The sequence below is a fragment of the Gavia stellata genome, chromosome 30 (assembly GCF_030936135.1).
Source record: "Gavia stellata isolate bGavSte3 chromosome 30, bGavSte3.hap2, whole genome shotgun sequence".
Lineage (NCBI taxonomy): Eukaryota > Metazoa > Chordata > Aves > Gaviiformes > Gaviidae > Gavia > Gavia stellata.
The window spans coordinates 4,659,926-4,679,530 of record NC_082623.1 but is presented as its reverse complement, the minus strand read 5'-3'; the positions used below and the strand labels follow the sequence as shown (position 1 = coordinate 4,679,530).

At 51.1% G+C, this 19,605-nt stretch overlaps 1 protein-coding gene across 9 annotated transcripts in view; it reads right to left on the bottom strand.

Moving 5' to 3' along the window:
* Positions 1 to 19,051, bottom strand: part of NFASC (neurofascin) — a 53,788-nt gene extending 34,737 nt beyond the window's left edge. For 4 of the 9 annotated variants that reach the window (XM_059831147.1, XM_059831150.1, XM_059831151.1 and 1 more), the window contains exons 1-15: positions 18,958 to 19,051; positions 15,983 to 16,000; positions 14,834 to 14,939; positions 14,440 to 14,636; positions 13,963 to 14,085; positions 13,581 to 13,751; positions 5,517 to 5,628; positions 4,666 to 4,850; positions 4,124 to 4,255; positions 3,668 to 3,811; positions 3,151 to 3,262; positions 2,886 to 3,052; positions 2,151 to 2,298; positions 1,390 to 1,514; positions 420 to 455 (exon numbers count right to left, since the gene is read on the bottom strand). In XM_059831147.1, coding sequence (XP_059687130.1) covers positions 420 to 455; positions 1,390 to 1,514; positions 2,151 to 2,298; positions 2,886 to 3,052; positions 3,151 to 3,262; positions 3,668 to 3,811; positions 4,124 to 4,255; positions 4,666 to 4,850; positions 5,517 to 5,628; positions 13,581 to 13,751; positions 13,963 to 14,085; positions 14,440 to 14,636; positions 14,834 to 14,939; positions 15,983 to 16,000; positions 18,958 to 19,051 — 1,870 coding nt within the window. Of the gene's footprint in view, positions 1 to 419; positions 456 to 1,389; positions 1,515 to 2,150; positions 2,299 to 2,885; positions 3,053 to 3,150; positions 3,263 to 3,667; positions 3,812 to 4,123; positions 4,256 to 4,665; positions 4,851 to 5,516; positions 5,629 to 10,585; positions 10,637 to 13,580; positions 13,752 to 13,962; positions 14,086 to 14,439; positions 14,637 to 14,833; positions 14,940 to 15,982; positions 16,001 to 18,957 lie in introns of those variants that run through there. The other 5 variants (XM_059831148.1, XM_059831149.1, XM_059831154.1 and 2 more) reach the window with 3 other exon arrangements.
* Positions 19,052 to 19,605: the final 554 nt, after the last annotated feature.

Below are 19,605 nucleotides of genomic sequence, written 5' to 3'. Positions count from 1 at the left end.
ACATACTTGTTAGAAATGCTCTGGGCACAATTCTGGTTTCTTTATCTTGTCACAACCCACATGGTCGCACAGAACCAGCTCATGCAATAACAGGAACAGTAATAACTTCTTTCCAGGTAAGGGTCAAGGGATTCAATCTGATTTTTTTTCCTCCCACCAGGGCTCACCATTTCCAGGTATGGGTAAGGTGATTCTTGCACTCAAGAACTGGCACTGTGGGACACGAAATGACGCAGCACAGGACCTTTCTACCTGCGGCCAGCTGGATGGGTTTTCAAAGGCAACATGGACAGGACTTGGAAGCATCAGCTCCCAGCTTTTTCAACCACTACACCTAGATTTTCTGTTGGTGTTATTGGCAAGGCAAAACAAAATCAATTTACAAAATAAAATAAACCCAATGAATTAGTGATGATTACCTTTCGGTAAGTCTCTCAAACGGTTAGCAGGGACAGCTGCAAGGTAAGACATTGGTTGTTAACGGTGTTAGTTTAGCCATTAAGCTTGGGTGGCCAAAGGAGCACCTGGCAAATATAAAGTTACACACACAGTTATAGATTTCAGAAGGATCCAATACTGCCTGGGGACTACAGTAGGCACATCCTTCCCCAGAGACCCCCAAGGCACGCTCTGCACACCTTTATTCATCCTTCTAGTACACAGCAAAGGGGAAACATCAGCCCGCTATAGAGTTAATTAGCTATTAGGGGAAAAGGAAGGGAAATAAATCAAGCCCAGTCAAATTATTAGGGATACGGGATTCATATTGCACTCCCAACTTCGGTAGGGCGCTGCGGGTCTATGCCAGCGGCGCTGGCCCGCTGGGGCACTTCCATGAATGCAGCAGGTCAGCAAGATCTGAGGTGGCCAAGAGCAGGGACTGATAAATCTGTGTTTTGCGAGTAGATCTCGGGGGAGTAGATTCTCTTGGGGAATGGGTTTAGGTTTGTCACTCCCCATATTGAAAAGGAGACCTACAAAGGTAGGAGCGGCTCCCTCACCCCCTGGTTTCCAGTGTTGCTCAGCAGCCTGACATTCAGTTAAATTCACTTGCAAATTTAGGACTGTTCTCACAGAGCTTCAACATCCACATTTGGATATTTTTAGCTGTATGTAATAACTACTCTTTTTTTTTTTTTTGGTCTCAAATACAAGTTTCCTTCGACTCGAATTCAATGCCGTTGTCTGAGTCTGAGATAAGGCAGCACGTCCTTGCCGAGTCCTGCAGCAACGGAACAGCTGCTCTGCCAGCATCTCCCTGAGCATCTCTGCTTCAGAGGACGATTCTGTGATCACAGATCGCCCTTTCAGTCTGACCTTGAAGTCAGTCTGTTGTATTAAAAATAAAGCACTTAGCTCTGTGTCAGTGCGTCGGGAGGACAGCTTTACCTAGGACGGTGAGGTACGCTTTAGCTGAGTCCCTGTCCAGCTCCGTGCTAGCTATGCAGGTGTAATCCCCTTGGTCCTTTTCAGCCACGCCATATATTGTCAGACCATCATCTTCTTTCTTCATCCTTAAAGGGATGAGAACGATAATCACGCAACTGTGCCTAAACTAAGCACATTAGGCAGCAGGATTGAAGTCTAACTGTTCTCTGATAAAGTACATGAAAAAGCCCAAACAGAACAGGAGTACATCTCTGGTCTGGAGATTTTATCAGCTAAGGATGCATGGAGTTCTTCTTGGAAACCTCATTTCCTAAGGAGCCAGCAAATGTGCTCTGGTATATACCTGGAATAATCACACTTTTAGGAAAATAGTCTGACCTCTGGCTCATGTTCCCTGATTAGATCCCACTCTACAAGAAGGGAGTCAGCTATGGAAAGGAAATTACAACTGTACCACTCACAGCAGATAAACATTAATTTTGAAGTAGCATGTTAATAACCCACCCGTTTTATCAAGATGTCCTAAAATTTCTGTAAATAAAACCTGTAGTCAAAGTCTTTGATTTACTGATAAGTCAATTTTAATTGCTAGGCAGCGTCTGTTGGAAGGAGCTAGTGACGTTAAAAGTATCAAGAACAGCAAATGTTGCCTAAATGGGAACTCGATGTTTGTCCATATTATCCCTGGTGACTCCTGAAACGTTCTGTAAAAAGCCTGACAATCCGGGGAGAGAAGACCCACGAAACCATTAAAGACAGACCTGTTTCCCATGTACAGGGGTGCGTCATCTTTCAGCCAGGTGACTGTGAGTTTCAGCGTGGGGTCATGCTTTATACGGCAGTGGAGGCGAGGCATGGAGCCCCTCTTCACCACCTGATCTTCTGGTCCTCTCACGATCCTGGTTGGGTCTGCACGAAGTCAGAAAGAAAGCGTTAGGCACCAAACTGCTGGGTCTTAGCTCGGGAACTCAATGAAGAGCGGTGTCACTTGGAAAAGACAAGCATGCACGTCAAGTGTGTGTCGAGCTTGCTATAGTGAACTATCTCTGATACAAATGCTTGCAAACAAATTAATTTAACAAGCCATTAATTTATGCTGACCCTTTAAAAAATATCCAGTTTTCCAAGTCAGCAATCAGTTTTGCTGAACAGGGAAAGCCCCAGTGGAAACTTGATTCAGAAAATGTTTTATTGCCATCAGTTAACCCCGATAACACTTTGTATTTCTTTTTTGCAATGCTTATGGCATCTCACAGCTCAATATCCACACCAAGCCCTTCTATAGCTTCAGTATATCCACAGCCTTGTTTTCTTCCAACATTAAAAGGGAATCTCTACCATTTTCTGGATTCCAGCTCCAAATTACATAGTGCCTGTCCTGCTGACAGACTGCTGGAGCGCACAACCAACCCTCCCTTAACCTAAATTACTATTTCTGCTGCAAGTTTCAAAGGATCCAAGAGACCGTTTTGACCCAGGGCCCTTCGTGCCCCTACCTTTGACCTCCAGGCGAACCTGCGCCTCCGCTTTACCCAGGATGTTGGTAGCGACACAAGTGTAGATGCCCTGGTCCTCCTTCCGAGCCATGTTCATCTCCAAGCTCCCGTTCTCATGTGCCTTGTAGTTTCCTCCGTCCAATGTGTTCCCTTGGCCGTTCTTAAACCTCACAACACCACAAAGTGCTATTGTAAGGGAAGAAAGAGCAGGAAACCTCCCCTTCCCACCCGTCCGGACTGGCAGGGGACGTGCTGCAGCTCTTACCATCTCAGGGTGGGGATTGGTGAGCCAAAGAAGGGGCAGTCAAGTCGGGTCCTGTTGTTTTGAATCACCCTGATGAGCTGATTGCGGGGGGCCAGTATCCGTGGAGGCACATCTGCAAACAGCAAAAATCACAGCCATTGAGAAAGAAAAGAAACCAGTATCTGGCTTCCACCGCTCCCTTGCCAGTGTTTTCATCCACCCTCCCCTTCTCTTTTGTCCACTCTTCCTTGCTGGCACTTTCAAGACTTAGTAGAGCTTCTCCATTCCCTCTCATCTCTCCTTCCCTTTCTAGCCTCGCCACATGAGTCAGCTTACATCTTGGTGCCAACAGGACTTGCTCAGCCTTGCATGGCTTTGCATGTCCATGGTAATGGACTTCTAGTCCAAAGCCCAGCTGCAGAGGTCATGTACCTTTGCGCATTAGCCTTAGAGTAGCTAACAACAAAGAGGAAAGCAAGTAGGGAACTTCTGCAGGGAAAACTTGAGTATAGGGCATTCATCTTCCATAAGTACTTACCCAGGACGCTGACAAAGGCATTGGCGAGAAGGTAGCCGTGCTCGTTGGACGCGTTGCATTGGTACACGGCACTGCTGCCGATCTGGGTGTCTCGAAATACAATGGTGTCTCCAGACACCTCTCGGCTCGGGTTGGGGGGAGAAGCTTCAAAACAAAGAGCATTCTTTAAATTAAATTTTAAATTCAAATTCACAAGACTCTCAATATCATTACGCATCCTTCCATCTCAGCTCAGATAAAACCAGACGATGGTATGTGACCTCCCCAGCCTACAAAGACACGGTTCAACTGGCCTTGTCTCAGACAAGCAGGTGGTTTATGTGCTGCGACGCTGGAGACCACGGTCACCGCTCAGTGGGGTGCCTGGCACCCCGACAGCAGCTCTGACTCTCACGGTCAGCCACAAGATCCTTGGCTATGTTTTTGTAAAGGAGGTACAGATTCTTCCTTGCTCACCTTCTATAGGCTCACCGTTCACCAGCCACTGTATCGCAGGCTTGGGGTTCCCGTTGGCTCGACACACCAGCCTGCCGTCCTCGCCAGGGGCCAGAATGAGGTTTTGGGGTTCATCCAACCAGTATGGAGCAGCTTTAAAACACACCAGTGCACCAGTTTTAAACGCAGCAGTACTGCCTCATCCGAAATCCCCTCCCTGCCTGGACACTGCTGAACTAAGACATGAAAACACCATCCTTTCGAGTGGGCTTTCTCGGGTGCAGTCAGAGCGGAGGGTCCTCTCCCCCCCTCTTTGGCCACAATCCTCCTGTTTTGCACAAAACCGCAACCATTTACATCAGTGAAGCTCTGCTGAGATCACATCTCACACTGCTTTTAGGTCAGTTTGGTCAAGAAGCAAGTGTGGCTGGATGCAGCAGAGACAGCCCCTGCAGAAAGCCCCCACTCGCCCTTTTCACAAATCAGAGCATCCCCTCCCGTGCGCGTCCCCTCAGCTTCTGGTTGCAAAGGTAAAAAAAGATGGCAAGGTAAAGATGACGTACCCTTCACTCTCACCGAGATCGTGTGGCGGATGCTTCCCATCTTGTTCGACGCCAAGCAGAAATACTCGCCGGAGTCTTCCTCAGAGACGTTGGAGATACGAAGGGCCTTGTTAAAGTTTTCCAGCTTGGTTTTGCCTGCGGGAAGCTCTCCTCCTTTCTTGTACCACATGATGTCCGGTGCTGGTCTAAGGAGAGGGGAGGAGATAAATGCTTTTGCAAGACAGGAAAATTACTCTTAAGAAAATCGTTGATAATCCTGCACTTGGAACTACTCACACCCAGGGAGAAGGACTGATCCAACTGCTGGGCCACCCTCCTTCCTGCCACAGCCCCTAAACCAGGACCCCGAGCATCACCAGCTGATCGGGAGCGGGGTCCGTCTCACGCCTCGTGCTTGCGGATGCGGAGTGCTGGTCTGGCAGCGCGTGCAGGCAGCACGCCCCGAGAGTGCTGCCCAAGCCTGACCCCCAGCCCGGGACGCTTCTGCAGGCGCATGGACCACAAATGTCCTCACCCGCAGTTTATAGGGCATGGTGAGGAGTAGCTGGGAGATTTGCAAATAGCTATAAGGACAAACCAGTGGGGAATTATCCTGGGACAGGCAAGTATCCGAGGACACCTGCTTCTCTGAACAGTGCTGCAAAACTCAGCCTTCCTGTTTGCTCCGTGCTCTTACGCTTCAAGCAGGTTATGAGAGTATTGTTAGTAGTAGTTAAAAGGACGGGAACGATCCCTTTTCCTAGCCAGCGGTATTTCCACTGGTAATTCACATCTTGGTCCCAGGCCATCCCACCGGGGACGGCTGGGGACCACCCCCTCCCCATCCCCACCAGCCGGGAAGCGGTACGTACACTCCTGAAGCAATGCACTCCAGCAAGAGGTCCACCCCTCTGAGCACCATCTGACTGCTGGAGGTCCCGTAGGGATACATGAAGCTGGGAGTCGTTTCCGTAATCCCTCGGGCTGAAATCAGCAGGAGAGAAAACAAACAAACAAACAAACAAAACACGGTGCTTTTAAACTCTCCTCTGCTGTAGCAACGGGGAGGGCACAGAAATACACGGTGCTTTCAGGGGGATGCTGTCAGGTTCCCAGCCAAGCCTGGGATACTGAACTTGCCTAGAAATGAACCTGAAAGTAGAGAAGGGCTCAAGGTAATTTTTAAAGTAAAAAAATAAAAAATAAAAAAGGGTAGAGAGAGGATGCTTGGGAGGCAAGGAGGTAAAGAAGCAGCAGAGGATGGGCAGAGGGAGCTGAGCTGCGGGGAAGAAGCCCCACACCATCAGCTCCCGCCGGGGCAGCACCTTCCCTGCCCACCCCTGCCTCTAGCACAAAGAAATGGGCTGAAATCAGATGAAACTTGGAAATACTCATGGACAGAACATGTAATGAAGGACATAAAGAACAAATGGGCACAGGAAGGGTTTACTCGGACAACTGAGCCGCTTTGCCACGGAGATCTCCGAAATACGGAGGATGTGTCTGCAGCTCCAGCAGCACCAAGAGGGTTTCCCACCCTTACTGGGAGCTGTGGGGCCTGGAAGGACTGTGCCCTTTGGAAAGGAAAAACTTAGCGACCAAAATGACAAAGTTCAGGACTGGACAGGAAGGTTTACTAGGAGAAAACCAGGGGAAGACACAAGACAACTCTCTACACACAGCAAAGGTCTCTTTGTAGGGGGAAAGAATTAATTATTAATGGAATAAATTCCATTAATAAGTGGAATTATTAAACTAGATCTAGATCAGTGAGGACAAAACAGGATGAGATGGGCTTGAAAGCAGCAGTAGCAGAGATGAAGGTTATGAGATTAGGAAAGGGGACAGAATGGCCAGGGTTGGCACAGGGTCACTACAAATACCGAAGTGATCCGTGGGGAGAGCCCACCCCGACGAAGGAGCAGGATCTTGGGGTGCAGACCAAGCCCTCTCCCGCTGCCCCGAAAGCTTCGTGCGAGCAGGAGGCAGCCAGGCGTGCCCAGCGCCGCGGGGCTTTTGGGGATGCCCATGTCTATTTGGGAAGCCTCCACTTGAGCCTGAATAGGGAAAGAGGGCTGGGAAGGAGGAGGGGAGAGAGGGCAGGGGCTGTTCATAGAGTTCCCGTCAGCCTGCCTTAGGGAAAGCCTGCGACCAGGCTCACAAGGGGAAAAAAAACAACCCCAGGAGTTAAACCATGCCTTTGAAACGACTCCACATCTGCCGGAGCGCGGCCACACGCACGCATCACACCGCTCCCACACACCCACAGGTTACCGGTCCGCTCGTGCTCGTCGGCGGGTTAGTCAATTATTTGATTAATGGATTACCAAGGCAGGCAATTCTTGAAGGGCCAGTTCTCGGGGCAGGCGCACGCCGCTGTTCGCTTGCCTGCTTCTGGAGAGGATCTTTTTCTCGGTTAAAACAAGCAGCCAGCCCGTGCCGGGGCTCTGCGGGGGGACAGCAGAGCCAGCGGCTGGGTTTAAAGCCAGTATTTATCAACAGCTCCCATAGCTCCGGCCAGACTCCTGAACTTCTCTCTTCTCATGTGATTAGGAGAGTGGGATATTATTTTATAAGCTGATATTGGCTTTTATTAGTCAACAGTCTGCAGCCTGTTTGAACAGGCTGTAAGCTTCAGTCCCACAATGAACCCATTTGCTCAGGAGCCCGGGGCATAACTAGAAGAGATAAGCAGCAGTGCAAGCCAAATTTTACGAGCCATATATTAATGATGAAAATTAAAAATAAGGGAGATAAATTAGTATCCTATCCACTTGTTTAATAAACCTGACAACACCACTGCATAGCTTATAAACTTTTTGCCTTAGTACAGCACTAAAATAAATATTTTGCTATTTATAATAGGGAGCAGCCAGAAATTCTCTCAGGCAGAGGTACCGCTCCAGCTCTGAACTTGCAGCAGCTACAGCTGGAAGCTGTCAGAAAAATAGCAACATCTCACTCATCTGTTTGGATGGAACAGAACTGGAAAAATAAATCCCATGGCTATTTATTTCTGCTCAAAAAATAGACTCTGCTTCCAATATTTTGCTGCTGTTGTCCCCGCCTCTATGAAATTGGACCCGTTCAGCTCTGAACAGGGGAACCCAGAAACGGCCACTTCTCACCCCAGAGCAGCCCAGTGCCCCCGTCCCCACAGTCCTGATGGCATTTGAAAATTGTACATCAACTTGCATTTCTACTTAGAGGTGATAATAGGAATATGCACGTCCAGACACATCCCATCTGTTCGCCTCCTGCACAGCTAGCCAGCCTTAAAACATCCCGTAGGTTTGCCAAAAGAAAAAAAGGAAAAAGAACAAAACAGACTTTCATTTCCATTTTAAACAAAGGTGAGAAATAAATAAAATATTCAATTAATCCTTTTAGATCATTTTTCCTTCATAACTGCAGGCCGTTTGCCTGGGCAATTAAGCTTTGCAGCCAGGAAATTGCTCCTGCCTCAAGCCGTGGGGAGAAGGGCTCGGTCACAGCTCCCACGATTAGCCTGGCCCTCGGGTGCAGTTTGGGACAAGTGTCCCGCAAACCGCTCACGCCCCACGTCCACGCCAGCAGGTCCCACGTCCCCCGAGACGAGCTCGGGCACATCCGTCGCAGACCGGGAGGGACGGGGACTCGCAGCCTCCCTGTCCCAGCCCGTCCCCGTGCAGCCCGTCTTGTCGAGCCTCCCTGCAAACTCTGCAGAGCCCTTTGCCAGCTGGCTCTGGAGCTGAGCCCGCGCCGTAGAGACCAGCACCCCAAGGTAGAGGGTCCGAGAGCCCTAAGTCTCCCAAAGACCTAAATACTTGGGACACTGTCCCTCTTCCCCACTCCCCACCCCTGAGACTCCTTGCTTTGCTGCAGCTGGTTCCAGCAGCCAGTACAGCCAGACAGGCCATTCCAGAGAGAAACATGGGGCCAGCAAAAAGAACAAGGGCTGCGGGTAAGAATTTTTTTACCAGTTCATTAAGAAATTGCTGGGTTGGAGCTCAGATTTGCACAGGGGTACGAGTGGGGGATTTGAATCCACTGGACCCATAAAGTGTTCCAGGGGATGTTAAACGCAAATAGCCCGTATAGTGCAAATAGCAGGCAGTTTATCCCAGGCACCTACGAATAGAAATCTGCAGAAATCTGTGAGACTGTGCAGATAAGATCTCGTTTTCCTAACCAAGTGACTACAAAGCATCCCTTTTCCCTGAACAAAGATATGCAGCGGGAGATTGAGAAACCCACAACCACCACGGTGACTTTCCCTCCTGAACTGGCGAGGGCTGCAAACCCAGAAGCGGTGCCCAGCCAGCGTGAAGGCATTCTCTTTGAAATGCGAACGTCGTTTATGCTGTTGAGGTGCAAGGTATATTTCCAGGAGAGCTTGCCACTGGATTTCTCTTTGGTCCCTGGCCCCGTGTGCCTGCAAGGGAGGCATCTCCTCCCGCTCGCCTCTAGTTGAGGCGTGATGGAGTTTATGCAGTTCCCATTAGGGCTAATTTTGCTGGCAATCCCCTTTCACAGCCATTTCTACCAATCTTTTCAGACTACACCCAGCCCATTTGCTGCCACCAGCGCTTCCTCTGAGGCTGGTTCTTCTGCTGAGCCTTCCCCAGCTCTCCAGCATCCTCAGAAACCTCCCACTCCTGGCTGCCAGTGAGATGCCAACACCCTGGTTCCCTCGGTGGGGAAGGGCTGCCCAGGCTGCACGCCGGCACGAGAGGGCTCTCGCCGGGGCCACCGAACCCAGTGCCATCGCCTGGCACATCCTCCTCTTGTCACACTCCAACTCCCTTGGCTCTTAGCTGGCAAAAGCACTCCTTGTCCCAAAAGTCCCCGTGGAAGAAGAAAACGTGCCCTGGATCATGCGGGGCACAAACCATCCTGTGGCTCTGGGTGGAAGAGGATGAGACAATGGCTGAGCAAGATCTCACCGTAGGGCACGGCTGGGGACCAGCACAGGGCATGGCTGGGGTTGTCCCCAGTCCGCTGCCACGCAACCCTGGTCCCTGTAAGCAGCAAGAGGGGCGGAAAACAAATCCAGCCCACAACAGCACCTGGCCTTGGGGCAATCAGACTTCATGGTGGTCTCTGGCGAGCCGTTTGCATCCCTGGTAGCGCCTGCGCTCTCAGCATCACCCACAAACAGCCTGTCTCCCCGCTCCCTTACAAACCCCCGCTGCTGCCCAACTCTGCCTGCATTATCCCGTCACATCCGTGACACTTCCAACCTATTCTCAGGGCAGCGCCCCGGGGAGCCGTGCGGTTTTGTGTCTGAAGCATAATTTATGAGTTTGGGATGGGCTTCTCCCAGCAAACACAGGCTCTGGAGGTAATCTCCCTGCCCAGACAAAGGGCAAGAGCCCCGCGAAAGCATCCAACACATGTACAACCTCACCACAAAGAAACAAAGCACCCAGCTTTTGAGAAAACCAAATACTCCTTTTTTGTTCTCCCAGTCACTGCCTGTGCTTAGCTGCAAATACAATAGAAGCTCTTTCTGAGGACAGAGAGAAGAGGGATGGTGGGTCTTATCTTTAAATCATGAGCCTTCGCTGAGGACAAGCCATCTCTTCGGTGAGGAGGCAAGCCGGGCTCGCTCAGCCACGCAGACTTTTCCACGTGGGCCAGATCCTATTAATCCAAATGCCTCTCAAGCTGGGCTCCGCATATCCAGTTAATTAGCTTAAAACTCAACAATTTTAAATTGTGAGAACGTTGAGGGGGATTTTGTCGCTCTTTGGCTCATTTTGTCCCACCCATTTTTGCAAAGTTGAGGCCATAACCCACGAATGGGGACAGGGGCACACACAGGGGTGTGTGGGCGCAGACGAAGGGCGGACGATGCTGCGAACGCGGCGGCTCGCTGCCCGGTTAGCACGGGAGATAAGTCAGGTTAGGCAGAAGGGAGTTAAATCGTGAAGGTCTCCAGAAGCCAGCGTTGACTCACCACTGTACATGTCAGTGTGATTTCGTAAAGACGTTTCGTTATGGGGTTTCTCTGCAATAAACAAAAGACCGTGAGCGTACTGAGTGCCACAAAGCGGGCGGGGGGACAGGCAGTGCGGGGGGGACGGGGGACAGAAAACAAAATAACTTCCCGAAACACAAGAGCAATGCGGACAGGCAACAGCAGGGATACAAAAGCACTCTGAGCAAGCTGCCTTCCAGGACGAACAACATAACACAGCAATAAAGGAGAGGAAATGAGGGCTGTTTTCCTCCTACGAGATGGAAGGACAACTAAATGTATGAAAATTGTATCACAAACATTTCCTTGAAGTGTTTTTCTTTTCAGTATAAAGACATTTGTATCTTTGGGGGAAAAAAAAAAAAAGTCAGTTCAATTTGGAGAAGAAAATGTTTTTTCTCTCAGTTTCTTAACTATGAGGGAAACGCATCCTGGCTACTTTTTCCCCCGGCATAAAGCATAGGTTGGACACAGCTAGGCAGCAGTGTAACGATGCAGAAAGGCATGGCAAAGATGAACAAATAAAAATAATAACAATAATTAGGCTCTAAAAGCATAATCTGCTGTAAAAACCCTTTTAATTACAAGGTAATTAAAGCAGATTGTGTTACATGCAAAATACCAGCTCTTCAATACCACGCTGCTCTCGCTCATTGACAACCACCGCCAGCCATCACCCATACTTGAAGAAGAAAGCTAATTGCCCCCCGCGCTCTGCAAAGAGACGGGGGATGCACCGTCCCAGCCCGTGGCTGCTGGAGGATCGGCCCTCCTCAGCTCACACCGTCACCCGAAATGCCGGTTTGGTGTCTGAGAACGCCCTGGTCTCCACCAGGATGTGGCACAGCTGTGCTACGGTGTCATCTGCCCAACAGGAGATGTGAGAGGCTACGTTGGCTACCATATAGTTGTTGCCCTAAGCCTTAAGTCATCAGCCACACACCGGGTCTTTGTGCCAGGGGGTTAAGAGAGCCCAGCAGATGCCCAAGAGCTACCTGAACCGGGGTACACCAGAGAAACCCTCTGCAGGGAAAGGCACGGGTGTATTGCTGCCCCAAGCCTTTGCATTTGTCTCTTCCTGCGCCCAAGGGCATGGCTATCCCATGCAATGCTTTTTCAGCAGCTGGTGAACTTTTTTTTAGGGACAGCCAATGCTCATGGCTTAAGGCTGAGTTGATTGAACAGCTTGAGACAAATACAAGCTCGTCTCCTTTGAACACTCTAGGTATAAAGAATCCTTTGTATCATAACAGATGAGACCTTAGAGCCGCAGTTCTTTAAATTATAAGGGTCTCTGGGGGGCTGTGGGGTGGCATTTGCATCTGATAACACAGCAGATGTTTCCAAAGAAAAACTGAAAGAGAGGGTCCAGTATAACTGGAAGCCAATTCTACATAGCCGGGGAGCAAAACACTGTGGTGGCATCTGAGTGTAGCAGGAGGGGGAGCTTGTATCTGTCTGCACAGAAATCTTCCAGGATTTCTTCCATGTTTTTTCTAGAGCTTGACAAATATGTCAGGCTGGAGCCCCTGGAGGCTCAAATGACCACAGATCTTTCCATGCAAGAATTTTTCCAGCTCACACTAATTTAGGACTCTGTCCCTTGCTAACAGGTAAAGGTTGGCATTGTTTGGCCAGCTCTAAACAGAGAAATAATATTCAGAATGAACCACCTCCGCACATTCCTCACCAGTAGCAAAGAGCCTGTTTATAGTATTTATAATGCTGATTCTCCACTCATGCTTTGCACAGAGGAGAAGCTGTTACAATAAAAGTGCAAAACACTCCAGGGTCCATCTGCTTCTCAAATCACTTTCAGGTTGCTTTAATAATGTTACTTCTAATTTAAGCTGCTGCGAGATCAAATTAAGCCCCTAACACTGGGATCCAGGAGTGCCTCGTGCCTGCTTCGAGCAAGAGCCTGCTCCCCAAAACACAGCCTTGCATCTGGAGCACACACTACCCCTTCCTCCCAGTCAGACCTCACTGGGAACGGGAGATGGCTCCTGTCTGATGACTGGGGCCCATAGATGCTGTTTCTGTGTCCATTGCTGATTGTGCCAGTGCTCTGCACGCACACACCCCAAAAGGCAGCCCATGCTCTGCAGGACCTGCATCAACTCAAGAGCTTTGTGTCCTGCAGCACTCAGCTCATGTCCCCTCTGCCAGCGTCCCCGCCAGCCAGCTGGCATGAATTGCCTTAGCATCAGCAACTCGCCTTCCTTCAAGCAATCTTGTTTTTAGAGAAGAGACTGCTGGTGGCTGGACCTGCCCATGGAAAGGCTCTTGACGTGCCTGGAGAGGGCCACGCACGTGCTCCTCCTGTCCCCCAAGACGATGCTCTTCACCATGGTGAAACTGAGATTGCTGGCCACCCTGAGCATGTCCCACAGGTACATGCTCAGACCCCAAAGGCTCAAGCCCTCCTGTCAGCACGTCCCAGAGCCATGGAGCTAAACAGCAGCTCCTGGTCAATAGGTAAATCCTGAGCTGTGCAAGGTTGACACACACTCAGTCCCCACCGTGCAGCACCAGCACGTAAACCTAAGCCTGGAGCAAACCAAGGCTATTTCCAGCTTTTCGAACTAGGGAAAGATCACTTGGTATTATACATTTCCCTAAAGATGGGGGGAACGCCCCATCTGTGTTGAAATGCTTTCCAGTTTATCCCAGACGCACGGACTTGGCGATACCTGCAGCAAGCTACCTCTGCAGCCCTCGACCCACGAAGCTGCAAAGCTCTGAGAGGTGCTGGAGGGAAACCAGCCACCTCTCCCTGCCACGTTAGCCACCCGAGGACTATCATTCCTCATCCAAACCGCTTCTTGTACTATCCTAAACAAAATGAAAGAAGCCACTTTTCTCCCTGGTAGGTCTCAGTGCTGTCCAGGACAGAAACAAGGTGTCTGGAAGGAAAACCCTGCCCGAGAGAGGCCAGGGAAGACCCACCCTGAGCAATCCCCGTGACACTTACTGGTTTTCACCTTGAGGGTGTAGGGGTTTTTCTGCTGAATGGTGTGGGTGAAGTGGAAGCGCGCGTTGCAGCTGTAGTCGGTCTGGGCATCCTGCAGCATAACATTGGAGAAGTACAGGTCGCCGTTCTGGCCCTGGGAGACGCGCTTGTCCTGATGGATGGGCTCCATGGCTGCAGGGGAGAAGAGGCACTCAGAGCAAGTCAGACCCTCCCGCGGGTGGCCGCGCAAAGGAGAAACCCCCTGACCCAGGCCATGCACGGGTGCCTCCGAGCTCTGAGCTAGCAGTAGCCACCCTAAACGTAGAGATTTTAAATAGACACTGCAGGTGACGGAAAGGCTGCCCACAGGGTTCAAGGTGGGAAGGGGGCTCCCCCGACTCACAGCTGCTCATCCAGAAGATGACGGGAGAGGGCAGGCCCGGCGGCGGGTTGCACTGCAGGCTGAGTGGAGCACCTTCATCCACCTCTATCACATCCACCTTCTCCTTGGGCCACAGGGGAGACTCTACCATGAGAAGTAAAGACACCGCGTCAGGAAGGGAGGGTAGTAACTTTGCAGATCTCTTCCCGCTGGACCTGGCCTGGTTTCAATGGAGCGGCCTCAATGCAAACTTCATTTCTACGTGTGCAGGACTCCCTTAAATCTATACCGAGTATTTCCCTATTAGCTACAGCCATAACCCCCATGCCTTCACCTCAGTCCTGTGGCTGGATACATCCTGACACAGGTAACAGATGAAGCAGGCTGAGATGTTTGAGCACCGGGTATTCACAATGCTGCTTCTACAAAATCTCATTGGATGCAAATAGTCCCTACTCTCCTCAGGGCTGCTTGCTCTGCACCACTGCTGTTACTCACTAGAAACCTGGAGGTGGATTTTGCTGGAGAGAGCGGTGCCATAGTCGTTCCGGGCGAAGCACTGGTACTCGCCCTCGTAGTCGTCCGGCCGTCCCCCGCTGTGGAAGTCAATGACCAGCGTCCCCGACCGCCGCCGCATGGACACCTTAGGGTCCTTCGCCACGTTGAAGAACTTCCCGTTTCGTGTCCAGGAAAAACTGCAAGTGGGGGGAAGATGTTGGTTTTGTAACCACGGACCATATTTACCTGGCGAGATCCTTACCTGTGCTGTGCAAGCCAACAGCTGGATTAGCTGGTGGTGTAAATGGCACAGATTGACTGGGGGAGAGCTCCTCCAGAGCCAGCTCTGGTGAAAAGCAGAGCTTCAGCATAAAAGGGTTGCAGATGCACTTACATGGGAACGGGGTTCCCTTTGGCTTCACATTCAATGAAGATGTTATCCCTTGGGTCAACGATGTAGTCCTTCACGGACTGCTTGGTGATTGTGGGGGGCTGAGGCACTGCAAAGCAAACAAAAAGCCATGAGGAGGGTTGTGCAAAGAGGACGAAGCTTCTATCTGCTGCCCCGCAGCAGATCCTGCTGGGATCTCAGCCTTTTTCCCAGGATGGACATGCAATTTGTGGTTTAAAGCCCTTCAATACCCGAGGAAATTACCATGAGCATTTGCGGGGATATGCTACTCATCACCCTTTGGATCATCAGCACTCTTCATACTCCCTTTTGGTACCGGGAAGCCCCTGTTTCTCTCTTGGTATTTGGTCTCATTAAGAAATTTCACAGTTACATCTTCCTGCTACCTCAGGTCGTTTGAATCAGACTGAAAGGCATCCTGGCCGTGCACCTCAAAGACAGGGGCTACAGCTGGGACCGGGAGCCAGAGAGCCACTGCAAGATGTTTACAGGTACTCCCTGTGCAAGAAAGAGGCTCAAAACCTCCCAGGTTTACCCCAAAGGAGCGCAGCACTGGTGTTCAGAAGGGCAGGGCTTGTGAAAAGGGGCACATGAGCCCAGCAGCCAGTGTAGGCTCCAGCTCTGGTCCTGAGCTCTGAATTGAAGAACTCAGTCCCATGGCTGTCCTGGAACAAAGCTGCACAGGTCCGAGGCCGCTTGCTCTCACCCCGAGAGCTAGCGATGCTGCAAACCTGTCGGTACGCGGGGCTGAGCTTGGCACACAGGCTCGTGCACGGCCGAGGAGCCTGCTCTCCTCTGAGGTGTCAGCAATCACAAGCCCCTGCAGAAACAGCATTTGCATCGCAAAGACAGCCTGGTTCCTGTTCCAGGGAAAGCAGCAGAGCCTAAACACTCCTCCCAGGCTGCTCAGCACCTCCCGTGCCTCTCCCAGCCATGCGGGGCTGTGCAGAAGCAGCAGTCTGTCCTGACTCTGGCCAGCCCTGCCACAGGAGCGGGCAACGCACCCACGTATACCGTGTGCCAAGCAACAGCCACCACCGGCCCCCTGCTCCGTATGGGACCCCTCGTGCCCTGTTTCGGCCATGCAGAGGAGACGGACACATACACACCGAGGGCGAGGGGAACACTTACGTTCACTCTGAATATTTGCTGTTATTCCCAAAGTGCAAGCATAATGAAAAAAAGAAAAAAGGTTAATTGAAGAACAAACCTATACACGTCATGCACACAAACATAAACACGTAGAGTCACTGTAGGGCTTGCAAATACTACACGCAAATCATTTTACAACTCAAGCATGTTCTAATCTACCTACTTACTGCCCATGTGGGAGAAGCTCCTGCTGAGCGGTCCTGTTAGCTGTCAACTGCCTCTGCAGCAGGGGTTTTTGGGGGCCAAAAGAAGGCACAGGCATCCTCGCACCACTCGCCTGTGGGTGTTGGTGGCCCCGTGGTCCAGCGGGTTGCCCGCAGGAGTTAGCAATGTTTCCCCCCTTCCCTATAGCCAGGCTTACCCTGAGCCCCCCCCAGTTTCATCCCCCCAAGTCACAGGCTAATATGCACCTGATAAACCCTTAGCTGGCTTTTTAGGTGATAGCCAAACTCAGACAAGGTGCTTGTAATATAGGGAGAGATATAAATCCTGTCCCCAGGATGGGGGTAGGCAGGGTTTTATCCAAAGAAGAAAACTTGTTAGGGTTGGGGAAGGGAAAAAACACCTAGGCAAGCTTAAAAGAAAGAGCAAATAGTGCAGCTCCCCGACACAGGGTGAGCGAGGGCTGTTCCCTCTGCCGTGAGGGGACCCTGAGGCTTTGCCCACGCATCTGCCTTCTCCTGAGCTGCTTCTGCCCTTAAAATGTGGGGTCCGGGGAGCAAAACGCTTCCCTGGTGAGATCTCCCACTCCCGAGGTGTGTCAGCAAGGGCAGCCGGGTGCCCACCAGCACCTCGACACCCCGGGGACGATGAGGGTTTTCCCAATCCCTCCTGCCAGTGGGGACCGGGCAGAGCCCACACCCCGGCACTGGGCGAAGGAGCTGATCTCTGTGGAGCAGGGAGGACTTTCAAAGCTGGTGGTACGTGGGGGATAGAGCTCATGCACTCACAGAGCCTGAGGTTTGCACGTCTAGCAGCCCCGGGGGACAGGCGTCGGCAGGGTCCCTAGCCCTCGCCCGGGCTGGGAGATGCTCCTCACCCACCTGCTCTCGGCACTGCTGTGCGCAACCGCCCCCCTGCACGTTATTTACAAACATCTGTCGTGCACGGACCCGTTCAGAAAGGGATGACAAAAGGATGCTGTTAGTCACCATCCCAGTTTCCCACCAGCTCCGGAGGGGACGATGCTCTCCTGCGGCTCAGTGCTGTGCAGCAGGGAGGAGGAGGAGGCTAGAGAAACGGTGAGCTGCTGCAGGCTGCCTTGAGCATTTCTCCACCAGCTGTCAGCATTTCTCTTACTTTTCTGAGGTCGCATTACATTTAAGTAGCAAAATTACTCCTTTCCTGATGCAAAGCACAAGAAATGGCAGAAGGCGGCTGTTTGCAGACCCATTCAGTTTTCCCCACCTGCACTGGCCCCTACTTCCATGCCGACTGCCTACATTTCTGGAATGTTACAGATGCTAAGAAAGCCAGGCCTGAAGGAACGACTGAGCTGTGTGCATCAAATAAAATCCCCACTGCTGGGAACAGGAGCGCCCTGTGCATGTTACAGCGCTGACTCCAGGGGAACAGATATTTTCATCCACAATCATCTGGAATGGAGCAGAGCAGGAAGTCAGACTCGACTCTGGGACCCTCTCCTTTTCAAGTAACACACGTATTTATTCCCCTCCACAAATCAGAGCTTTCTCACCCTTTCTCTTCAGTTATTTCCAAATTTCAGCCAAAAGCCATTGCCTCAAATTTTTCCTTCCCATTTTGCTGCCCAAAGTCAGGGATCAGCTGAGGTACCATGGCTACACCCAGCACACCCGGGACTCCACAGAGCAACAGCCCACAGGGTAGAAACTCGTCCTATCAAGAGCAACCCTGGCACTTCAGCCTGAATTTAAACCCCAGCAAAAAGCTGAGTTTTTTCTACTAATGCACTGCTTGCTGGAGGATTTCTGTACATTGCGCTGTCGGAAGAGATTCCCTGCAGCCACAGGCTGATTGTTATTAACAGCCGCTACAGGAGGAAGCTGGAACACGAAGAAATTATGGAACTGGTTTCCAGAACAGTGGCTGAGCAGCCTTCAGTACAAACCCCCGTCTCAAGTGGATTCAAACAAATCATGCATTTCCCATGCGCTGTCCTGAAGATGCCCATTCAGCAGAAACATCAGCCCATGTCCCCCTTCCTCCTCGCTCCGTATCCCTCAGCTCTTCTGAATAAAACATAACTCCCATCTCATAATTAACCGCAAAGTCCCAACAGAGGGGGAGAAAAATCACATTGCTCTGCAGGACCTACCTGGGTCCCCCCTGCCCTCGGGGACCTGGGGGTCAGATTGTGGCAGCACCTGCCCCAGCAGATGAGCAATGAGCTCACGTCCTCCACAACGGAGCATCCCAAAGCCTGCCTGTGCTCTGTAGCAACACCAGGAATCCTGGGATGCGCAACTGAAATCAACAGGCTGAAGACTTGCCAGGACCCGATTTCACAGAATCACTAAGGTTGGAAAAGACCTGCAAGATCATCAGGTCCAACCACCAACCCAACCCCACCATGCCCACTAAACCACGTCCCCCAGTGCCACGTCCACACGTTCCTTGAACCCCTCCAGCGACGGTGACTCCACCACCTCCCTGGGCAGCCTCTGCCAGTGCTTCACCACTCTCTCAGTAAAGAAATTTTTCCTAATATCCAGCCTGAACCTTCCCTGATGCTCTGTCCCATTTTGAAATGCGGTTTCAAGTCCTCTGCTCAGCTTTTGAGATAGATTGACTAAATCAGAGAGTGATTTAGGTGACTTTCTGGCGAGCATGTGGTTTAAAAAGAAAAAAAATCCAAAACAATGGAAAAGAAAACCTTAGGCTGGACCAGGAAAGCCGCCTGGGCTGTGCACATCTTCACTCTACCTCCTCAACCATTTCAGCAGGAGTTTTTAGAGGGGGAATCCGTAACTTACAATCCAGAGGGACTTCGATGGTGCTGACGAGGTGATGAAGGTAGAGAGCAAATGCTATTCCTGCCCAAGTGAGGTGGTGTCTTTGCATGACCATTTTGGACGCCTGGGCAACGTTAGGACCTCAGTTGCGTCCCCGGAGGCGAGCAGACCAGTGGCACGCGCAGGCGGATCCTCAGCTGCAAAACAAACACAAACCCAGAGGTCACTGAGCCGTTTACAGCTCCATTTCTGTCATCTTCCTTTTGGCAACTCTGGAGAGAGACTGTTTCCAATCTAAAAATATTTGTGCAGAGGGACGGGGGCGTGAATAGTGCCAGAAACAGTTTCCAGGCTCTGGTGACCCAGGTACAAGCCCGCGGTCACTGTCCCCCCAACCCCTGGGCTGGCAGAAAATCAGCCTGACGGGGTTATTTGTGCCCAAACTCTGGAGAGACCTCTTGGGTGGAAGGGGAAGGACCATGCTGTCCCCTGGGACTGACGGAAAATTACTCAGAGCAAGGGAATACAAAAGCAGTGAACAGTCCCCATAGGATAAAATGAAAAGGATGATTTGCCAGTTAAAAAAATAATAATAATACTATTTTATGCACAAGAAATACTTAGCAAACATCCGCTCCCTCTGGCACAGCACCAGGATGAGCTCTGCCT